The sequence below is a fragment of the Phocoena phocoena genome, chromosome 15 (genome assembly GCF_963924675.1).
Source record: "Phocoena phocoena chromosome 15, mPhoPho1.1, whole genome shotgun sequence".
In the NCBI taxonomy this organism is placed as follows: domain Eukaryota; kingdom Metazoa; phylum Chordata; class Mammalia; order Artiodactyla; family Phocoenidae; genus Phocoena; species Phocoena phocoena.
This window is the reverse complement of record NC_089233.1, coordinates 213,491-233,048: the sequence shown is the minus strand read 5'-3', so window position 1 is coordinate 233,048 and position 19,558 is coordinate 213,491. Positions and strand designations below refer to the sequence as shown.

At 62.8% G+C, this 19,558-nt stretch overlaps 1 protein-coding gene across 2 annotated transcripts; it reads left to right on the top strand.

Annotated features, from left to right (window-relative positions):
* Positions 1-1,845: 1,845 nt before the first annotated feature.
* On the top strand, positions 1,846-19,043 carry PDGFA (platelet derived growth factor subunit A). Of its 2 annotated transcripts, XM_065892442.1 has the most exons (7): positions 1,942-2,083; positions 3,509-3,605; positions 8,260-8,364; positions 9,808-9,995; positions 15,654-15,780; positions 16,396-16,464; positions 18,277-19,043. In XM_065892442.1, the coding sequence occupies exons 1-6, from the start codon at positions 2,021-2,023 to the stop codon at positions 16,449-16,451; spliced, it is 636 nt and encodes a 211-aa protein (XP_065748514.1). In that variant the 5' UTR covers positions 1,942-2,020; the 3' UTR covers positions 16,452-16,464; positions 18,277-19,043. The 2 variants fall into 2 exon arrangements, with proteins under 2 accessions (XP_065748515.1, XP_065748514.1); XM_065892443.1 differs by lacking the exon at positions 16,396-16,464 and having other exon boundaries at positions 1,846-2,083; positions 18,277-18,514.
* The last annotated feature ends 515 nt before the right edge of the window (positions 19,044-19,558 follow it).

Here is a 19,558-nt window from a genome sequence, read left to right as displayed (position 1 = left end):
CCGCAGTCTCCTCGCCTCTAACGGCCTCGCCGTCTAGGTTCGGGGTCGCTTGGCACGTCACCCCTCTAGCCGATACCGGGGCTCGTCCGCCCCCTCGAGGGACCCGCCGCCGGGGTGCGATTCCGCCAGGTCTAGGCAGGCGGAATCTACCCAGCCCGGCGCATCGCCCTTTGGTGGCGGGGCAGCCGTCCGGCCCAGTTCAGGCCTCGGCCTCCCTCGCGTCTCTCCCCCGCATCGCTCTGTGCGGCGCCGCGGCCGGAGGTGGCGCTCTGTGCGCCCAGCGGATCCCGGCGCGGGAGGCTCAGACTCCCGGGTGCCTCATGAGCGGCTCTTTTCTTTTCCTTGCCTTCCAACCCCTCGAGTTCCCGGCTCAGGCCGCCGCCCGGCTTTCCACGAGGCAGCGGGGACTTGGAGGATGAGGGGTCCCAGGGTGGGGACGAGGCACGCTGCAGCCCCCTCCTCCGACCTGGGCGCTCTCCCCTCGTGGACTGTGGGTGGAGGCTCCTCAGTCAGACGCCCCAGTCATCGGATTCTGGGCGGGGGCGCGTGGCAGCCGCCAGGTGAGTGCCCCAGACGCACCCCTAAACCCGCCCCACCTCTCACCAGAGACTCACTCCCCCTCCTTTTATGGAGAGGGGGAGGCAGGGGCCCATGATCCAAACCGTGGAAAGAAGCCGGAGCGCCGGGGCGGGGGGCGGGAGGTGGGGGCCGGCTCGCTTTTGCCCTTTTTGGCGTAGCAGTTCTGGGCGCTGCCCTCTGCCGCCGCTGGGGCCCGAGAGAGGCGAGCCGGCGACGGCGGCACTTCTGCGGCGGCCTCCTCCCCTCCCCGTCCGGTGCTGCAGGATTGCAGCTGGCACTGGAGGGTGGGCAAGCTCGAGGGAGGGGTGCGCGGGGAGCCCCGGCGGCTGTGCTCGGGGCCGGGAGCGGGGCCTTGATGGATTTTACTGCCTGCGTGAGCGCGTGTGTGTGCTCACTGCGGCGGCGGCGGCGGCGGCGGCGGCGGCGGCCGGGCCCTGCCCGGCCCGTGCGTCCCCCGCACGCTTCCGAGGTGCGGGTCGTGGGCCCGGAATCCGGGGGAGGCGAGGGGGAGGGGGCGGGGGAGGGGCGCGGCGGCGGCGTCGCTATAACCCCCTCCCCGCCGCCGGCCGGCTCCACACGCGCGCCCTGCGGAGCCCGCACAACTCCGGCGAGCCGGGCCTGCCCGCGCCCCTCCTCCTCTCCTGCCGGCGGCGGCGGCGGCGGCTCGGCCCTGCGCCCGCCCTCAGGCCCGCGCGGCGAGGCCCCGGGCGGGCGGCGGCTGCCAGGCGGAGCGGCCGCGGGCTCTGCCCGGCTCGGGCCGGCGGAGGGCGGAGCGCGGCGCCGGAGCCGAGGGCGCGCCGCTGAGGGGCGCACGCAGGCCGCCGGGCCGCGCCGTGCTGGGCCGCGCCGTGCCCGACCGGGCGGCGGCGACTAGAGGAGGCCGGAGGCGAGCGCGGGGCCGGCGGCGGGCGCGCAGGGCCGCCCGCAGCCCGCAGGGAGAGCGCGAGCCCGCGCCGGGCCTGGCCGGGTGTCCAGACAGGTGATGGGTGGTGCGGCGGCAGCGGCTCCAGCCTCGCTCCGGGGTCCCTTTCGGGGCTGACGCCCGCAAATATGCAGAATTACCGGCCTGGTCGCTCCTAGAGCCAGCGCCGGGGAGCGAGCGCGGCGGCGGCCAACACCGGGAACGCACCAAGGAAGAGGCCCAGCCCCCGCCCTCCGCCCCTTCCGTCCCCACCCCCTACCCGGCGGCCCAGGAGGCTCCCGGCGCGGCGGGCGCGGCGAGCGCGCACTCCCTGCTCCTCCTCCTCGGTGGCGCTGCCTGCCTCTCCGCACTCGCTGCTCGCGCCTGGCGCGCTCCGTCGGCTCCCTGCTCTCCGCGCCACCCTCCTCCGGGCCGCGCTCCCTGAGGGATGGTACTGAATCTCGCCGCCACAGGAGCCCGGCTGGAGCGCCCGCCCCGCGGCCTCGCCACCCCGCCGAGCCGCCAGCGCCTCGGGACGCGATGAGGACCTGGGCTTGTTTGCTGCTCCTCGGCTGCGGATACCTCGCCAGTGCCCTGGCCGAGGTGGGTGCCACCCCCGCGCCCCGTCCTCTCTCCGACTCCCCCTGCGCACGCCCCCTGCGGCCGCTCGCGGGCCGAGGAGCCCGGGCTCTGGGGGCTCTGCAGAGCGCATTTTGATTTCTGCTAGCGTGGTCGATTTTTAAATTTTCCCAACTGGGTTCTATTTTCTGCCATGCCTAAGTGTGTCTGGTGAGTTTCCAGCGTGTTGCGTCGCTCTGCCGTGGAGGGACGGAGTGGCGGCTGGATGGACGAGTGGGGAGAAACTTCGGGGGGCGCGGGCTCCTTTCCGAGGAGGGAAACCCGGGGCGCGGCGGACAATGCAGCATCGGGGTGCGGGGAGCGCGGAAGGGGGTGTGTGTGTGTGAGCCAGCGGAGTCAGGGAAGGTAGAAGAGCCGCCGACAAACAGGTAGGGGCGGTTGCGGCGGGAGCCCCCGGCAGGCAGGGTGGGCAGCGCGGAGCCGCAGACCCAGGTTCCCGGTCCCCATGCCCGGAGGGGCGGCTGGGCCAGCGCAGTCCCGCCCGCCCGGGGCCTGCTTACAGGTGGCTTAGCGAGGCGAGCCGGGGCCGGGCCAGGCGCCCTCGCCCTCCCACCGCCCGCGTCCCCACCCTCAGCCCCCAATCTCGAATTCCGAATCCCCGGGAGCTCTGCTGTGATAAATGACTTTCTACGCCCCGTCGTGGGAACTTAGTGCTTGAGACCCCCCAGCTACCCGCGACTCCCTTTAAAAAGCAGGAAGGAGCGGGGTTGGCGGGGGGTGGGGTGGGGGGGTGGGGAGGCCGAGTGGTGGGGGTGGTCTGGGCTGGGACCCGGAGCTGTGAGAGGTAGATATTAACCCTTAAGTTCCCTGGCAGCCCCTCCCAGCCGTGGCTGGATTTGGGGCGTCTTAGTCGGCGCTAGGGCCGCGGCTGGGCCGGAGCCCGGGGTGGGGCGAGTGTGTGTGTGCGTGCGCGTGTGTGCAGACGAGAGACCCTCTCCCCCGCAGGTTCGGCCCGGGATTCTGGGTGTGAAATTTAAGCCCCAGGGTGGATTAAAGTGTTAGGGCTGCCGTGACTTTCGTCGCCCATCCGTGACGCATTTCAACTTGATCTTCCTAGATGTTGATTTCACTGTTAGATCAGCAACTCCCTGGGCCCCTCTCTGCCCCAGACCTCTTGTAACCGACACCCCGGGGCGGAGGGGCCGAGTGGTTTTTTTTTTTAATTTAATGGTGGGGAGCGCTTTCTTTTTGCAAAGGGCAGACATGGCTGGGGACGGAGAAATGGGAGTCTCACCCTGCCCCACCCCGGCCTCAGGCTCCAAGGGCCCGGGCTGGGGGTCGGGCGGCCTGCGTGCGAGGCGCCCGCGCGCGCCGGGGCGGGGCAACCTCGGTCCGGGGACCAGGCGCTCTGGGCGGCCCGGGGCGCTGACCGTGTTGCTCTGCTTGCAGGAAGCCGAGATCCCCCGCGAGGTCATTGAGAGGCTGGCGCACAGTCAGATACACAGCATCCGGGACCTCCAGCGACTCCTGGAGATAGACTCCGTAGGTAAATCGCGCCCCTTCCCTCGGCGCGCTGGGAGGGCGCGGGCGGCGGGCAGGCGGGCAGGCGGTATGTGCGCCCCGCGCCGCCTCCCGCGTCCGGGCCGGGCCGGGCGCCGAGCAGGAGCGCACCGAAAGGTCAGAATCCAATCCCGGGCCATAAAAGCCCAGGCGGATGAGTCAGGAGTTTCTCTTCCAATCACCACTTTCTCTCCCGGCGGCGGCCGAGGGCTGCTCGCTCGCCCAGGGATTGTTTTTGCACTTAAGGAAAATGCCCAGTGTGTCACAGAAAGTTCAGCCGCATAGAGGGCGCCGGCGCCCCGGCCAGGTGTGCGGCCCAGGCCCCGGGCGCCGGTCGGGTAGGCGTGCACCGGTGACCCCCCGGCTGGGCCCCTTTGTCATCCCCGAGAACTTGCCCCGCTCCTGACGTGGGGCTGGGCCTTTGTGGTTGTAGGAGGCCCTTGTCTTTCTGTTTTCATGAACCAATAAAAAGGCGCGCCTTGGACACATCTGCTGTTTGGGGACTATTTTGGGGCTCCCCCTCAGGCTCTGGAGCTGAGCCACTTTACAAAACAGTTTCTTCGACAAGAGGACCCTGAAGCTCTTTAGAGTGGCAGTGGCAGGGTACTGGCCCCAGGTGGGCAAAGGTGGTGAGGCGCCCAGGTTGGCTGGGCCGGGAGCCCGATGATGTTGGGTGGTTGCGCTTGGGTGTGGACCAGTGGGCCCTTCCTAGAGGACAAGGATTCTGGCCCACGTTTTTGTGGCAGGAGCTCCAGTGTGAGTTAGCTGGGGAGATGCTCACATCGGAGAGCTTACTGTTGATGGGACTAAGAGTTCCCCGATGAACTTGTCAGATGGGGCCGCTGAAGCCAGTAGGAGTCGGGTGGAAGAATTTTACGTGAAATGAAGATTTTTCTCTCACTGCAAACTACTCTGAAAAAGGGGGGCGGCGGGGGAATTAAGTAAAATCACATGGTCTAGTCATTTGGAAATTTGTACCTAATTATGGTGGTGGAGAGGCCTGAACTATTTTCATTTCATGCCAAAACCATTTTCCAGCGAGGGCGATGGTTTCTGTAGTTTCTTGACCCAGGAAATCCTTCGGGTGATCCTTATCAGGAAGGGGGTAGAATTTCACTTGGAGATCAGAGTTGGGCCAGGGGGGGATTTTGATCTGGCTCCTTGATGTGTAACCCTGGGGGGAAGGATTTGGCTTTGGTGAGCCGAGGAAAACACTTGCCTGCGTCCTGCTGCTCCCTGATGGACTGGGGAAAGTGGGGAGACTGGCTCCCAGAGAGGGTTTTTTTCTGGCTGGCAGAACAGAGGCCTCGGAAAGGCTGGGCCTCCTTGCAGGACCAGCTTTGGGTTGCCATTGGGAAATGGGCCATTCGCTTTCTGCTGGGGCCATTCTTATTCTGGTCACCGCAGCCCCGCCTCTCCCCCACCCCCCACCCATGAATGCTTTTAGCATTGCAGCTCTGGGGTCACGCTGATAGCGTTCCTGACCCGGGGGCTTCTGGGTCCACCGCCTCCTTGGAGGGTCCAGACAGAAAAAGTAAGGGTGCACCAGCCGGTTCTCCGGGCTGGTTTCAAATTGCCCCCTTATAAAAGCCCCCGGGAGCCCGGCTCCCTCCTGCCCCAGGGGGTGGAGAGAGTGGATCACCTCCCCCCCCCACCCCCCCGCCCCGTCAGAAGATCTGGGGTCTGAGAGTGGGACTCCTAGTGCCTGGGAAACTTTGGGGGTGAGAACATTGGAGGGGCCTCAGGGTCTCCCTTGCTCAGCAGCCATGCCCCTCTGGGACCCTTTGTGATACAAACCCCAAAGTGGGTCTCCTTCATCCTGGTCAGTCCCCCTTTCACAGATATGGAAGCTCTGACCCGAGCTGTTTGCTTCTATAGCTTGTTTTGCGGGGTTGTCGGGGGGGTGTCTCTTCCCCGACTTCTGTTTCCGTTCAACGTGAAGAGTAGAAACGGAGCTGGCCCTAGGAAATAAAGGTTGCAAACAGCTGTGGGGTCATTTCTTGGAGGATTAAGCTGCCCTCCAGGCCCAGGACTCCCCACCAGGTCCGGTCAGAGGCCGGTGTGGGGTCAGTGAGGAGGGGGCTAGGTGCGGAGGAGACCCGTTGTTCTGGGTGTCCTTACTCTTCTTTGTGACTCTGAAGGGGTCTCTTCCAGGCTGATGCCCAGGAAGCAGGAAAGAGGCTCCTTTAACAGAGTGGCTCCTCCCAAGTGGGCGGGGCTGTATGATTGGCAGGTGGGGGCGTGGCCTCCTCCCTGTAGCCGGACCTTGTTCCCATTTTACAGGTGAGGAGCCGCGCTGGAGGCCCCGAGGCGGTGGATTCCTGTGCCAGCGCCTGCGAGTTGCAAGCGTGCACGAGGACCGGGCATTTGGTTTTTCACGTGTGGCCTTTGGGTGGAGAGACCAGCATGTGGTCTTCTAATGGCCGGTAGCGTGAAGTTTGTGGCCTGTGTGTCGGGTGTGCCGAGAGCAGGCCATTCAGCGGAGCTGTGGCGGGAGCTGGGAGCTTTGTTCTCTGAGCGGCCTGGCCCGGCGCCCGTGGTCATTGAGTAACCGATACATAAATATCCCGTCTCGGCCATTAACGCTCCTCCAGGACTGATGGCTGGAGGACGGCTCCCCATCCTTTGGACATGTGTGCATAACAGACAGAAGGGAAAGCCGTTGATTAACTGTTCTGAGAGCAGTTTTAGGGCATGATTCACGCGTGGCCTTCTCTTGGGATTCCCTACTAGCTGCATCTCGACCTGCGTAAATCAGAGGGCTGCCTCCGTCAGCGGGTCCGAGCTGGGCTTCCAGACCACCCATCTCGATGGGGCAGTGGCTGAGCTTGTCTGACCGGGAGCTCTTTCTACTCCTGACTGAGATCGAGTCCCTGGTTCAGGTTTCAGGACAGTCGATGGACTGGGAGGAGGCTGTGTCTTCTCTGCTCATTTTGGGGGGCGAGAGGCCTGGGCGGAAGGCGGTCTGGGTCTGTCCACGAGCCCGCGGGGTCTCCTGCCGGCCACTGGCCTTGCTTGTCCTTCCACGTCTCAGGCCTCAGTTTCCTCCGCGGTGAAGAAGTGGCAGCACCTACTGCACACGGGGTGCCTGGACATCCCAGGAGGTGGCTGTCGCCTGGCTAGAGTGAGGCGTGGGGGTGCAGCCCGGGTTGCTGCCGTTCCATTTTCTCTTAGAAGCTCAGGATGGACCAGCTGCTTCTGGGTTTGGCGATGGCAAGATGGCCACCACCAGGACATGACTCATAATGTCACTTTTTCATGAAAAAATGTTTCTTGTAACAGTTGGTTGATGGGAAATTCTTACTGCATGAGTAGTTCTGTTCTGATCTTATTTTGGGTCTCAAAAAAAATTAGTGGCAGTGGAACATTGAGTCATTTTGAGGGAAGAGCTGGGTTCTCCCGGACGCCGACATTCAAGGCAGGCGTGTCTTCTGCATTCCCACTGCGTGTGCCCCGTTTGCGCTCCGTTTCCGATGAGTGCAGGTTCCGGACTTGCGGGTGTGTGGACCGTCTCCAAGGCCTAGGTGGGCCGGGCACCGAGGAGGGGGCCTCTGGTCTGAGCTGGTGGCCAGGATACCACTGGAGATTCTTGGGGTGGGGGGGTGGCAAGAGGGGGAACCTTTGTGCAGCTGCTGACTATTGGGGTGTGCCTTCTCGGGACCTGTTGCCCCTGGGTATCTATGGGGGAGGCAGTGACAGAAAGGAGAAGTGGGAAGATCCCCCAGTGGGTCTGGAGGCCGGGGTGGGGAGGTCAAGTGGAACCCACTTCATCCAGGTGCAGGCGCTGTCCTTGGGCTGAGTCAGGCCAGATGGCAGGTGGCAGGACTGTGTCTCTTGCACCCCCTTTCTGGGGGCCCTGGGGACAGAGAGGGTGGTGGTGTGCGTACCGAGGGGACTGTAGCCAGTCCGGGGGACTAGGCCCAGCTGTGACCTTGGCTCTGAGGCCGCTGCTCTGCAGGCCTTAGATACTTGGATGGCAAAGCACTTTCCTTCCTGAAAGCTGTGTCCCCCCGACAGGCACCCAGACTCCTGACTCCCCACTCCCGGTTCTCGTGTCCTCCTCCTCCTCGCAGTGGGCTAAGTTCAGGGACCGGTGGGGTCTGGCTGAGGCCCAGTCTGGCCTTGCTTCCGACGCCCCTCGAAGGCCAGGATGCTCATCGAGGGTTGGTTTAAGTGAGGGCAGTGGGGGAGGAGACACGTGCAGTGCACAGGTCGCGGCAGCAGCCCCTGCTGGTCCTCGGTCCAGCCCGCTGTCCAAGGTCCCCTGTCCAGCTGGCAGCAGCAGGCCTGTCGGCTCTGGTCTCCTAGGCAGGGAAGGCTGGCCTCGGGTGCCTCCTTACCTGGTTCAGCCCTCACCTGCGCTTCCTTGAGGAGGAGCCGTGGGGCAGGCCGGCTGCAGCCCCTTCCCCACTGGCCTGCGGCTTCGGCTTCGTGGTGACGTGTGTTGGGGACCTCATGTCAGCTGCGCGGGGCTGGGTGGGACATTGCCGGCAGTTGGGAGTCCCATCCTGTGCACATCTTGAAGCCTCCCTTGTGGGTGTGGAGGGACCCCGTCTGGTCTGGGGAGGGACGTGCTGCTGGACAGACCCTGGGTGCCCAGGTGTGGGCGGCCGGTCGCTATCTCCTGTTTCTACCTGCAGGGGCCGAGGAGCCTTTGGAGACCAGCCTGAGAGCCCACGGGGGCCATGGCGCCAAGCATGCGCTGGAGAAGCGGCCTGTGCCCATTCGGAGGAGAAGAAGCATCGGTGAGCCCCAGGACTGCTGGGCCGGTGGGGGGCTGCGGGAGGGGCTCTGGGGCCTGCCCTCTCCCCCATTCCCCCAACCGTGGCCTCGGGGGATCCGTCCCTTCTCTTCTCTGTAAAACAAAGGCACAGCCTGCTCAGGGTCCCGTGCGCGTCCCTCCTCCCTGCTCATTGCTGCAGGCCTGGCCTGGGCCGAGAGTTTCCAGGAGGGGGGAGCCGTCATAAATTCCTGAAGTGCCCAGTCTTGTTGGGGCCTGCGCTGGAGACAGCCTCGCTGGAAGACGGGTCGTGTTTAATTCCCAGCTCGTAACGTGGAGCTCACTGCGCTCCCAGCTGCGCCGCAGAGCAGTGGGGACGGCCGTGCTGGGCCTGGTGGGCCCTTCCCAGGGCCCCAAGCCCACTCAGACCTGGCCCCCCGGCCCCCATGCAGGGTTTGTTCCCTCTCGCAGAGCAACCCCGGGTCCGCCTGGTCCCTTTAGGAGTGATTAGCTGGTGGGGGTCTCCTGGAGCCTCAGGCTCAGCCTTGAGGGAAGATCTTGCCCCAGGGGCGCAGCTGGAGGGTGTGTGACCACCCACTCCCTTGACACCTGTGGGTCCCGACTGCTGCCCATCCCCCGTGTGACCTTGGGCATGTGACTCCCTCTGTCCGAGCTTTATTTCCTCCACGAATATGGATTTTATAGCTTTTACCTTTGGGCGTGGTGTGTGGGTAAATGATCCCTAGCTGAGGCCAGCGGGCCCTCCCCGGATGGCGTTTGCCGCTGTGAACGTATGTTCCCGTCTCCAAGGCCAGGTGCTCTGGTAGGGCTGCAGGATCCTCGATGGAGGCCTGTTCTGCTGCAGGTGAAAGGAGTGCCTGTGAGCAGAGCTGGGGCTGGATGAAGGTCCCTGGCCCTGGCTCCACCTCTGGCCCTGCCTGGCTGGACTCCCCAGGCCCCTCTAGCCGGTGGGCGCTGTGCGTGGAGCCCCTTCCCCCCCAGCACCCAGCCCTCTTGACTCGGTGGCTCGTCCCTAGAGGCCACTGAGGATGTACATGCAGGAGGAGGGGGCCCTCAGGAGGTGGGGGCATCTGAGACACCGCCCCCCCCGCCCCCCTGCCCCCTGGCACTGGGGTGAAGGCGGCTGTCCCTGCTCCGTGCTGGCTGCAGGGGCTGTGTGAGCCCCCGGGGTGTTGGGGGATTTTCAGCCCTCCGCCCCCAGGGTGGGCTCCCCACAGCCCCCTTCCCCAGGGTCTCCCCTCCTTGGCCCTCAAGCCCCTGCTCATCTCTGGGCCGGTCGGGTGCACCCGTTGGGGGCTGGGGTCTGTCTGCCTCTGCTGGACCGGGGGCTGTGTGACAGGCCCTGTTGGAGGAAGCTGTGGCCCATGGGGATGCTCCTGCCTGGGCCCCTGGGAGCTGCCGCAGCCCTGGGGCTTCCAGAACATTCAGCGGGCTCTTGCCTCTGCAGAGGAAGCCATCCCCGCAGTCTGCAAGACCAGGACGGTCATTTATGAGATACCTCGGAGCCAGGTGGACCCCACGTCTGCCAACTTTCTGATCTGGCCCCCGTGCGTGGAGGTGAAGCGCTGTACCGGCTGCTGCAACACCAGCAGTGTCAAGTGCCAACCATCCCGCGTCCACCACCGGAGTGTCAAGGTGAGCTCGGCGTGTCCCCCGGCCCCAGGGGTAGCCCCACCCAGCTGGGCGGCCGGGCATGCTGGTGAGCCGGAGGACGCTCCCGTTTCTCTGACAGGCACACCGAGGCCGGGGGGTGGAGCCGGGGCTTGGGTCACGGTCGGTCACGCGAAGCAAGTTTGGATCTCGTGACGCAGTTGTTTGCCTCACTAACGGGTCTTGCGAGGTGTCCAGCCACTTAGCTGGGAGCTGCCTGACGTCTCCTCCAGGCCCTGGAGAGGTCTCACGGGCACTTCAGTGGGGGCTATGGTGCACGGCAAGGGGCCGGTGGTCCCCTCAGGGCCTCACCCTGCTGGAGACAGGAAGGGAGCGCTGGGGTGGGACCTGGTGGCGGGGGAGGCTGGGGGTCGGGGGGGCTCAGGCGAGGGGCCGGGCGCTCTGCCTGCCATGCTGGACCTCCGTCCCCGTCTGAAATCTGGGAGGGTGCCCCCGTTCCACTGGACGTGTGTGTCAGTGGAGTGCTAGCCAGAAGGGTCCTTCTGGGGGTGCTGAGGTGCTGGGGGCCAGGCCGCACCCCTGTTGCGGGGGGATGTACTCTTGCTTGGAGACCCACAGGCCCCATGGCTTGGGTTGGATGTCCTCGCCGCCCTCCTGGGGCCCCTGAGAGCCAGCACATGGCCAGTGCTTGCCATGAAGCCCTCTCCCAGGCAGGGGGCTGGCTGTGATGACCTCTGAGGGCAGCACCGGGGGCATGCACAAAGGTCAGGCTCACATGACACGTCCAGGAGCTCCTCCGCTGAGTCCTGGGGAAGATTCTGCTTCCTCGGGTCACTGGGCAGCCAGACTGGGGCCTGGCTTTTGGCCCGGTGGCTGGAAGCCTTTCCTGGCCTCCGCCTGCTCCCCTCTGGCTGCACTGGTCTCTCGTGTGGAATGGGTCTGAGGCGCTGGGACTCAGGCTCTGGGACTGTGGAACTCCCATGGGGGCAGCTGGCCTTGCTATATGGAGGCAAGGTTCCCTGCTTCTGGGTGTCAGTCTTTCTCTTTTCCAACGGGCAGGGTTGGAGGGAGGCTTCTAGACTGTCTCCTGGCTTCTCCGAAGTGTGGCTGAGGCTGGAGAATTCTGGGGGGGGGGGGCCTGTCTAGAGGAGGGGCTGTCCCCTTCCCCCCGCCCCCCGCTGGAAGCTGGCTCTGGGTGGGTCATGATCCCACGTGACCCTGGGGGCGTGGACTTGGCACCTTCCACGAGAAGCAGCCCCGCCCCCTCTCAGCTGGGCCTACAGTGGCAGGGGGTCCATCTTTCCTGGAATGAGGCCTTCGCTTGTGGGGTGCAGTAGAATTCATTTCTCCACTAGGAATGATTTCAGATCCCCTGTGAGTCAGTGAGTCTAGGCCTGTCAAGCCGGCCGCTGGCCCCCGAGTGAGGTGCGGGGTTAAGGACCCTGTAGCTGGCACGTGGGAAGCACTTTAGACTTGTAACTGGGACTTCACTTGACCTTGGGGACTTGGTCCTCTGCGTGCTTTGGGTGTTGAGTAAGCAAATTCTGCGGCCTGCTGCCCCACGGTCTCAGGCAGACGCTCCCCTTGGGGCCGAGTCGCCCCTGGAGTGCTTGCCTGGGGCGCCGGCTTCCGCCTCAGGGCTCCAGACTCGGGCGGTAGGGCCCCCAGCCCAGCACTGCATCCCCGCTTTCCCCGCTGCTGCCTCTTCCTCAGTTAAAGGAGGAAACTGAGGTCTAACCGCCCTGCCTGTGGGGTCTCTGCCGCCAGCCCGGCCAGCCCGCCTCTGCTTCCTTGGGTCTGCGGGTCCTCGCTTGTGGCGTGTCGGAGGGGTCTTATGAGCCCCAAGAAGCTGGGTAACTGAGGTCTTTCTCTCTTGGGCATGGGGGTGGGGTGCCCAAGATTAGATTGTCCTGCAGGTGGGCTCTGGGGCCTGTCCTTAGGGCGTGAGACAGGGGCATGGAGGCACAGGGGAGCGGGAAGGGAGTGGGGCTCTCTGCTTGGGGGCTCTAGCCTTTGGGGATCCCCCACTGCTCCCACCCCGGCTTCCCGCAGTGTGAGGCCCAGGGCGTGTCTGGTCCTGGGATGGGCATTAACCCCGCGTCTCTGCTCTGGCCCACCCTGAGGGCGGGTGGGTGTGCAGAGCTCCTTGGGGACCCTAGCGGCGCAGTGGATGGGCGTTAACCCCGCCTCTCTGCTCTGGCCCACCCTGAGGGCGGGTGGGTGTGCAGAGCTCCTTGGGGACCCTAGCGGCGCAGTGGGTGAGGGTGGGCGGTCCATCTCTGCTTGGGCACAGGCCCGGGGCTCCCCCATGGGCCTCCGTCTGCCCAGAGGGCTCAGTCCTGCAGCCAGGGGCCAGGCAGCCTGGCTCCACGTCGGGGGCCCTGCCCCCCTCAGACCCGGTCCCCTTCCTCCGTCTCCTTCTTCAGGGAAGGCATCCCCTCCCTGCCAACCCGTCCGAAGGTTGGCAGGAAAACATCCAGCCCCAGACACTGGGGGTTCTGGCAGAGAGGAGACAGAGGCCAGTGGGAACAGGAGGCCCCTTGTGGGGGCTGGCCTGGCCCCCCAGCCTGTCCAGGAGCCCTTCCTGTTCCATTCGGGGTTGAGGCCGAGCAGGGAGGGGGCCCCTGGGAACCCCAGGCTGGGTGCGGTGTGATGGCTGCTGGGGGTCGGTAGGGATGACGCCCTCCGGGTCGTGCACGGTCAGAGGCGCCCCTTATTGAAGGGAGATAACGGTGAGGTCGGGAGTGGTTGCCCTCCTGAGGCCCAGGTGGCCGAATGGCGCAAGGTGTCCTCAGCTGAAGGCAGCCCCCAGGCCCTGGGTCAGGACATGCTGGGGTCGATGGCCGCCCCCCAGCTCCCCACCGTGACCTCCATGAGGCTTTTTGTGCCCACAGCTCGATGGCGGCCTTGGACCTCCAGGGCCTGCCCTCGGGGTGGCATCTGGAGCGGGCCCCAGCACCCCTGCAGACCCTCCAGCTTCGCCAGGTGGGCAGGGGTCCCGGGGGCCGACTTCCCTGCTCTCTGCTCAATGTGGTCAGCGCTTGGTGTCTTCCCCGCAGTGCAGACCCCGGGATGGGCTGGCAGTGGCTCGGGGTGAAGGAGCAGCTCTGAGTAGCCATGTCCCCACCTACGGGCGAGCCTCCAGACTCTCACACGGTGGAAGTGTGGGGCTGCATTTGCTTTCAGGGCAGCCCATGGGCCAGGCCTCCAGAAGCTTGGACCCAGCTCTGTGGTCATACCCAGGGTGGTTGTCTGCAGCTCTGCTTTGCTAGACCTCAGGCTTCTGGAAAGTGGGTCTGGCGTGTCCACCTGGGATGTCCAGTAATGGGTCTCTGCGCCCAGTATTGGACTGGGGGGTCGCTTTGGGTGGGAGGTCCCAGCTGGGGCCCCATTAGCCATTGCTGTTTGGGGAGCTAGTTTGGGGCTTTGGGGGGAAAGCAGTGGCAGTGGCAGTGAGTCTCAGGTAAAGGGCCCCTGAGTCCCTCCCCTCTGGTGGGTAGGGATGCCCTACCCTTGCCTGGGGGGGAGCCCTAGCGGTCAGGGAGGCCAGCACCTTGGAAGGTGGGCATGCCTCTGGGGCCCTGCCCATCGGCCTCAGGCCCTGGAGCTGGGTCGCTTTCTCTGTGCCGTTGTGGCCCCTAAGCCGGGCCTGGAGGAGGACCACCTGCCTGTGAGCCAGGTCGAGGTCTGTCGGCCGTGGAGCCCCGGAGCCCTCACCCAGTAGACTCAGGGTGTCCCCCCGGCTAAGCGGTGAGCCCAGGGCCTCTGCCGGTTCCAAGTCCAGGTCTCCTTCCGGCGAAACAAGCCCTGTTCATGCTGCCCCAGTTTCCCCGTCTGTAAAACGAGCCGCTGCTATGCCCTCTCAGGGTAGCTGTGAGTGTCGTAGGCCTGGCACGTGGGGTTCAGCAGATGCTGGTGTTTATTCTGGATGGCACTCTGATAATCTGGGGGGGGGTCCCCTGCAGGGCGTGGCTCTCCCTGGCCCTCCTGGGGGCGTCCTGCCTCATAGCAGCCCAGCTCGGGGGGCCAGTGAGCGGCAGGAACTCAAGGCCATGCTCGGAAGGGTGACGGCATTGTTGGATGGCGTCTCCTGTGGGTCTGCTCCTGGAACATGCGGGGGGGGTGTTCATGACACAGCAGCTCCGTGGTGGGGAATCTGAATGTCAGGTTTTTCAGGTGCAGCCCAGGCTCCCAAGACAAACAGCGGGAAGGAGGGGAGGGATGTGGGGCCCCAATAGGCTCCAGTATGGGTCTGGGGCCCGAGGCAACGGGATGGGGTCCCAAGGGTGTCAGCATCTTGATCTGTGGCCTTGGCTATTGTGCAGGGCGCTTTTGAGAATTTAATGCTCACAGCGTGTTCTTGGGGGGAGAAATGTAGCCATTTCCTGGCCAGACAGAGGTGCCAGACCGGCCTGGAATCCTTGCATACCCAGAAGCAGGTGCCACCATAAATTCCTGTTTGTTTTTCTTTGATAAGAAAAACAAGATTTTTCTCTAAAGACTTGAGCAGCTGGTGTCGTGTGCCCTTCACCAAGGGGCCCATGGGGGACAGCGCCGCCGGACCGTGCACTGGTCCCATGGCCGGTCTGTCTTGTGGGTGGCAAGCCCGCCCCCGTGCCTGGGGCCCTGGGTCCTCGTACCTTCCCCGCAGAGGAAACCAGGGGAGGTGCCCAGAAGGTGTAGCCACGTGGCCATGCCGGGCCTGGCCGGGGGTCCCCCATCTTCTGGCCTCCAGGCCCTTTGTGAAGGACTGTCCCTGGGCTGGGGGCTTCTGCTCGTGGCCTGGGGTCCCGGTCACGTTAGCCAGCTCTGGACCACGAGCCAGGCTCCCCCGGGGCCTCCATGTGCCCAGGGTGAATGCTGGGTGGGCTCTGCTCCCTTCCTGCCTGTCTCCCCGGGAGAACAGCGAGGGGTGGAGTGGGTGTCCCTGAGGGCCATCCCGGGAACTGGGACCCGGGCAAGACTGCAGGGCTGGGCCCGGCCCCACGTTGGGTGGCCGAGGGGTTCTCGTCTGGAGTCTATGACAGGCCAGAATCTGCATCCAGACCGACAGCCTCCCTGTGAGCCCTGAGGGCTGTGTGCTCCTTCGCGGGCCTCGGGGTGGATAGGAGGGAGGGTGACACCCGAGCCGCAGACCACGAGCAGTAGCCCTGTTCCTTGGCTGCTGATAGGCAAGTACACATTGTCCCAGAAGTCCCTAAAACGTGGGCGCAAACACCTTCCTTCACCCAGAGCTCCCACCTTGAGTGCATCCCTTCGGGCCTTCTCGTGTGTGAGCCCTTTAGGTTTATTTTTAGTTAAAATAGGACCAGGGACTTCCCTGGTGGTCCAGTAGCTAAGACTCTATGCTCCCAATGCAGGGGGCCTGGGTTCGATCCCTGGTCAGGGAACTAGATCCCACGTGCCGCAACTAAGAGCCCACATGCTGCAACTAAAAGATCCTGCATGCTGTAGCCAAGACGCGGGCGCAGCCAAATAAATAAATAAATATTAAACAAAACACGGGACCAAACCGCAAATGCTGCACCGAAGCTCGTTGTCTTCTCTCCGATAGCCCTGCTTTTCCCACTGGGAGGAGCTCAGAGGTCAGCAGTCGGGCTGCTCGCACCCCGGGTGGGGCCCGGCACCTCCCTGCTCCCAGGGCCGCACGCGCTTGTCCATAGCCGGCCGCTGTCTCGGCAGGTGGCCAAGGTGGAGTACGTCAGGAAGAAGCCAAAGTTAAAAGAGGTGCAGGTGCGGCTGGAGGAGCACCTGGAATGCACGTGCGCGAGCGTCAGCCCGAGCCCCGGCCACCGGGAAGAGGAGGCGGGTAAGGGGCGCTGTCCTGCGGCTGCAGTGGAGGGTCCGGAGCCTGGCTTCTGTGGCCGCGTCCGGCAGGCTCGGTGGGTGGGTGGGGGGAGGCGGGATCGGGGGCTGGCTCGGCGGGTGGGTGGGGGAGGCGGGATCGGGGGCTGGCTCGGCGGGTGGGTGGGGGAGGCGGGATCGGGGGCGGGCTCGGCGGGCGGGTGGGGGAGGCGGGATCGGGGGCCGTAGCCAAGGCCCGTTCACTAAGCTGTACTTGTGGCCTGGGACCTGACGGGGAGGGAGGGAGGTCTGGCCACTCTGCGGGTCCAGTCACCCGCCCAGCTGGTGGGGGGAGCGGTGAGATGCGGCCGAGGAAGGGCCCTGTCCCCGGCGGGTGGTGGGCGCTGGCCGCGGCGTTGCCAGTCAGGGTCCTGGCCTCCCCCGGGGCAGACTTTGCCCAGAGCAGCCCGGCGTCGTGACTGCCGTGTCGGGCCAGCTTGAGGGGACCAGGAAGTGTCTCCGTGCCAGCGCCATCGAGTTGTTTTACAGAAAGACAAACACCCCAGGTATTTACGGCTTCAGTTTCCACCCCACAGCCCTCCCTTAGGCCCTCTCACCCTTCCTGCCCTTCTGTCAACAGGAAGGCGTAGGGAGTCAGGTAAAAAACGGAAAAGAAAAAGGTTAAAACCCACCTAACGCGGTCCACCAGGTAGGAGCCGGCCGCCGGCCATGCCGCAGTCCCGGGGTGGGAGGCGCAGCCACTGATCACTCAGTGAATCACCCCGAAGGCGAGGGCGCGCCCTGATTGGCCTTGATCGTCTGCGAGCTTCTGCTGTCTGGCTGGGCTGCGGGTCTCCGCATTCCCATCCCCAACCCCTCCCCTCCCGCTGCTCGGGACACCTGGCCCATGGCTCCCTCCTGCTCCGGGGCCCCTGCTCTGGCTTTGGTCCTTGTTGATTGGGGAGGCAAAGGCATCACACAAGCGGAGTGATCTGGGTTCCCTGAGCAGCAGTGGGGTAGCTCTGACGTTTACTCGCTGGGATCACCTCGGACAGGTTACCCACCTCCTTTGACAGATGAAAAAACTGAGGCTTAGAGGGATTACAGATGAAGATTGTTGAAGGCTGAGTAGATCCTGTCTGAAAATGCTTTGTAAACGTACAGGGCTGTTGGCTACTGTGTTGGCAGTTGTGTTTGGCTGCTAATAACATGCCAGAAACAAGGGTTGAGATAAGGTAGGGAGACCAGAGCATGTATGGCAGTCTCAGGGTATCGTCAGGGACCCACTTCTTTCCAGGACGAGTGGTGTCCATCCTCAGAGTTGCCTCATGGCCCGAGATGGCTGCCAAAGCTCCAGAAATCACGTTACACTCCAGGTCTGGAAGAAAGATTATGGTGGGGACTGGGGACAATGGTGAAAGGACCCAGTGACTTATGCTTTTATCTCATTGGCCACCTCTCTGCTGTAAGGGGGCCTGGGAAAGGTGGTCTTTCAGAGGGGCTTCCCAGGAGAAAGTGGTTGTGGGCAACCACAGAGGAGGCAGTTTTAAGCCTTCGTGTTGGCCTGTCTGGCTCTGCAGAGCCTGGTCCTTTCTTCTGGGCATGTGGGAACCCATGGCATCCAAAGCAAATAGTTGTAAGAGGAATTCTTGGAGACAGGTGCCCGGGAGCCCAGGCTCCAGCTGAGTGATGTGTGACTGCAGAACGCTGCCAGGTCAGGAGTTTCTGAGGCCCGCAGGTCACGTCTGTTCAGGAGGATCCTCTGGGGAGGAAAGGTCCACGTGGACAGATCTTGAAGCAGCCCCAAAATGACTGCTCAGCCTTGGCTTTTGGGTCCCCAGGGTGTGGTGCAGGGGCTGGTCTTATACCTGCCTGTGCTGCCAAGTTTATGACCACTGGGCTTAGCCTCCATGGGCTAGCTGATGATTGATACCCAAAGGGAGGGGCAGGCGTCCCTGCCTCCCTGCTAGCGTTCAGGCTGTGGGCATGTGGTGGTACCAGTGCTGGGATGAGCAACAGACAGGCGACGCAGGGTGGGGAAGAGCTGCTCTTAGCTCAACTCAGTGTAGCTCTGCCTGGTCACAGAGACCCCTCTGTCTTGCTGGTGGCATCCATCCTCAGGGTTGCCTCATGGCCCAAGATGGCTGCAGGATCTCCAGAAATCACATCAAGCTGTAGGCTGGAAGAAAGAAGAAGGTGAGGAGACAGGCATAAGAACCTTTCTGGGCCTCAGTTTTCCCTATCTGTACAATGGGAGAATGGGGTTTGCTATGAAGCTGTGTACTGTGAGATCCCAAGAGCCTAGTCCCAATTCTGGTCAGGATGTTACAGAAAAGGGTAATGAGGCATATTTGATTTGAAAATTTTAATAAAAGCTCTGAATCCTACGACTTGCCACGAGGCGTGTGTGTGTGCGTGCGTGCACACCCCTGATTGGCTTAAATGTTTCACACAATCGGCGTCACTCAGTGGTGTGTGTGCTCGTGGCCTCTCAGCGTCTGTCTCTCCCCTCTGCCTGCAGATGTGAGGTGAGGATCAGCCAGCAGCCCTTTTCCGGGACACGGATGTACATGGCGTGTTACATTCCTGAACCTACTATGTACGGTGCTTATTGCCAGCGTGGTCTTTGTTCTCCTCCGTGAAAACTGTCTCCATGCACACTCTGGAGAACAAAGAGACAGTATACGTTGTTTATGTGACATCAAAGCAAGTATTGTAGCACTCGGTGAAACAATAAGAAGCTTCCTTGTCAAAAAAAAGAGCAAACAAAACCACGAAACATGACAAACAAAACTCACTCACAAAAATATCTAAACATTTGCCGGAATGGAGGGACGCCCCGAGGGATGGAAGTGACAGACGTCTCGGCAGACTGGATCTCTTTCCAGGGTGGTCACAGGTGCTTTGGCCAAGGACACAGAGCCTGCTTTCTGAAGGCTGCGATCCGATGCCGCCGGGCTCTGCAGGGGCACGCAGGAGCCAGGAATGTCTTGGAAACCACATCTCCTTGCTATAGTGTTTAAGTCTATACAGAAACCTTCCTGAGAGCCTTAAGTGGATTTTTTTTTACACCATAAAGTGATTATTAAGCTTTCCTTTCTACTCTTTGCCTAGCTTTTTTTTTTTTTTTTTTTTTTTTTTAATTATCTCTTGGATGACATTTACACCGATAACACCAGGCTGCAGTAACAGTCAGGACGGTGGGACGGTACCTTTCCTAGCAGGATGCAAACAAATGAGATGTATTAAAATAAACATGGTATACCCACCTATGCATCATTTCCTAAATGCTTCTGCCTTCACGTGTTTCTTCCTTGCCCCACTTTACTCACTTTTTAATTTAAGCCATTTCGAGAGAACTGCGTGAACCAATCACATGCCGTCCCCAAGCCTCTTGCCCTGAGTCCCTCCCACCTGCTGCGGCCAGGCCTGGGGATGTGGCTTTCCGGAGTGGCTGCCCAGGGTTGCTCCCTGCTGCTGCCGCTGGTGTTTGGACAGAACCTAAACTCTTTATTTTTGGTAAGATGTTACGCTTTACGTGTATTCAACAGAAATTATGTGTGTGTGTTGTTTTTTTGATTTTGTTTTTTTGTAAAGGTGAAGTTTGTATTTTTGTCTAATATTACCAGTTTTATATACCTGAGAGCCTGCCATGTTTTTTTTTGAACCAAAAGGAAAAAAACAAACCCACCAACAAAATGCATACATGTGAAAAGCATTTGTGGCCACGTTTTTCTAGTTGCGTAGCTGAGTCCATGTCCTGTCTGTCACGTAGCCCGTGGCCCGTGGCCCGGGTACTGGAG

Coding starts and splice junctions, on each gene's coding strand:
- PDGFA (XM_065892442.1), top strand. CDS start 2,021: ATGAGGACCTGGGCTTGTTTGCTGCTCCTCGGCTGCGGATACCTCGCC. Junction 2,084..3,508: donor TCGCCAGTGCCCTGGCCGAG/GTGGGTGCCACC, acceptor CTCTGCTTGCAG/GAAGCCGAGATCCCCCGCGA. Junction 3,606..8,259: donor CCTGGAGATAGACTCCGTAG/GTAAATCGCGCC, acceptor TTCTACCTGCAG/GGGCCGAGGAGCCTTTGGAG.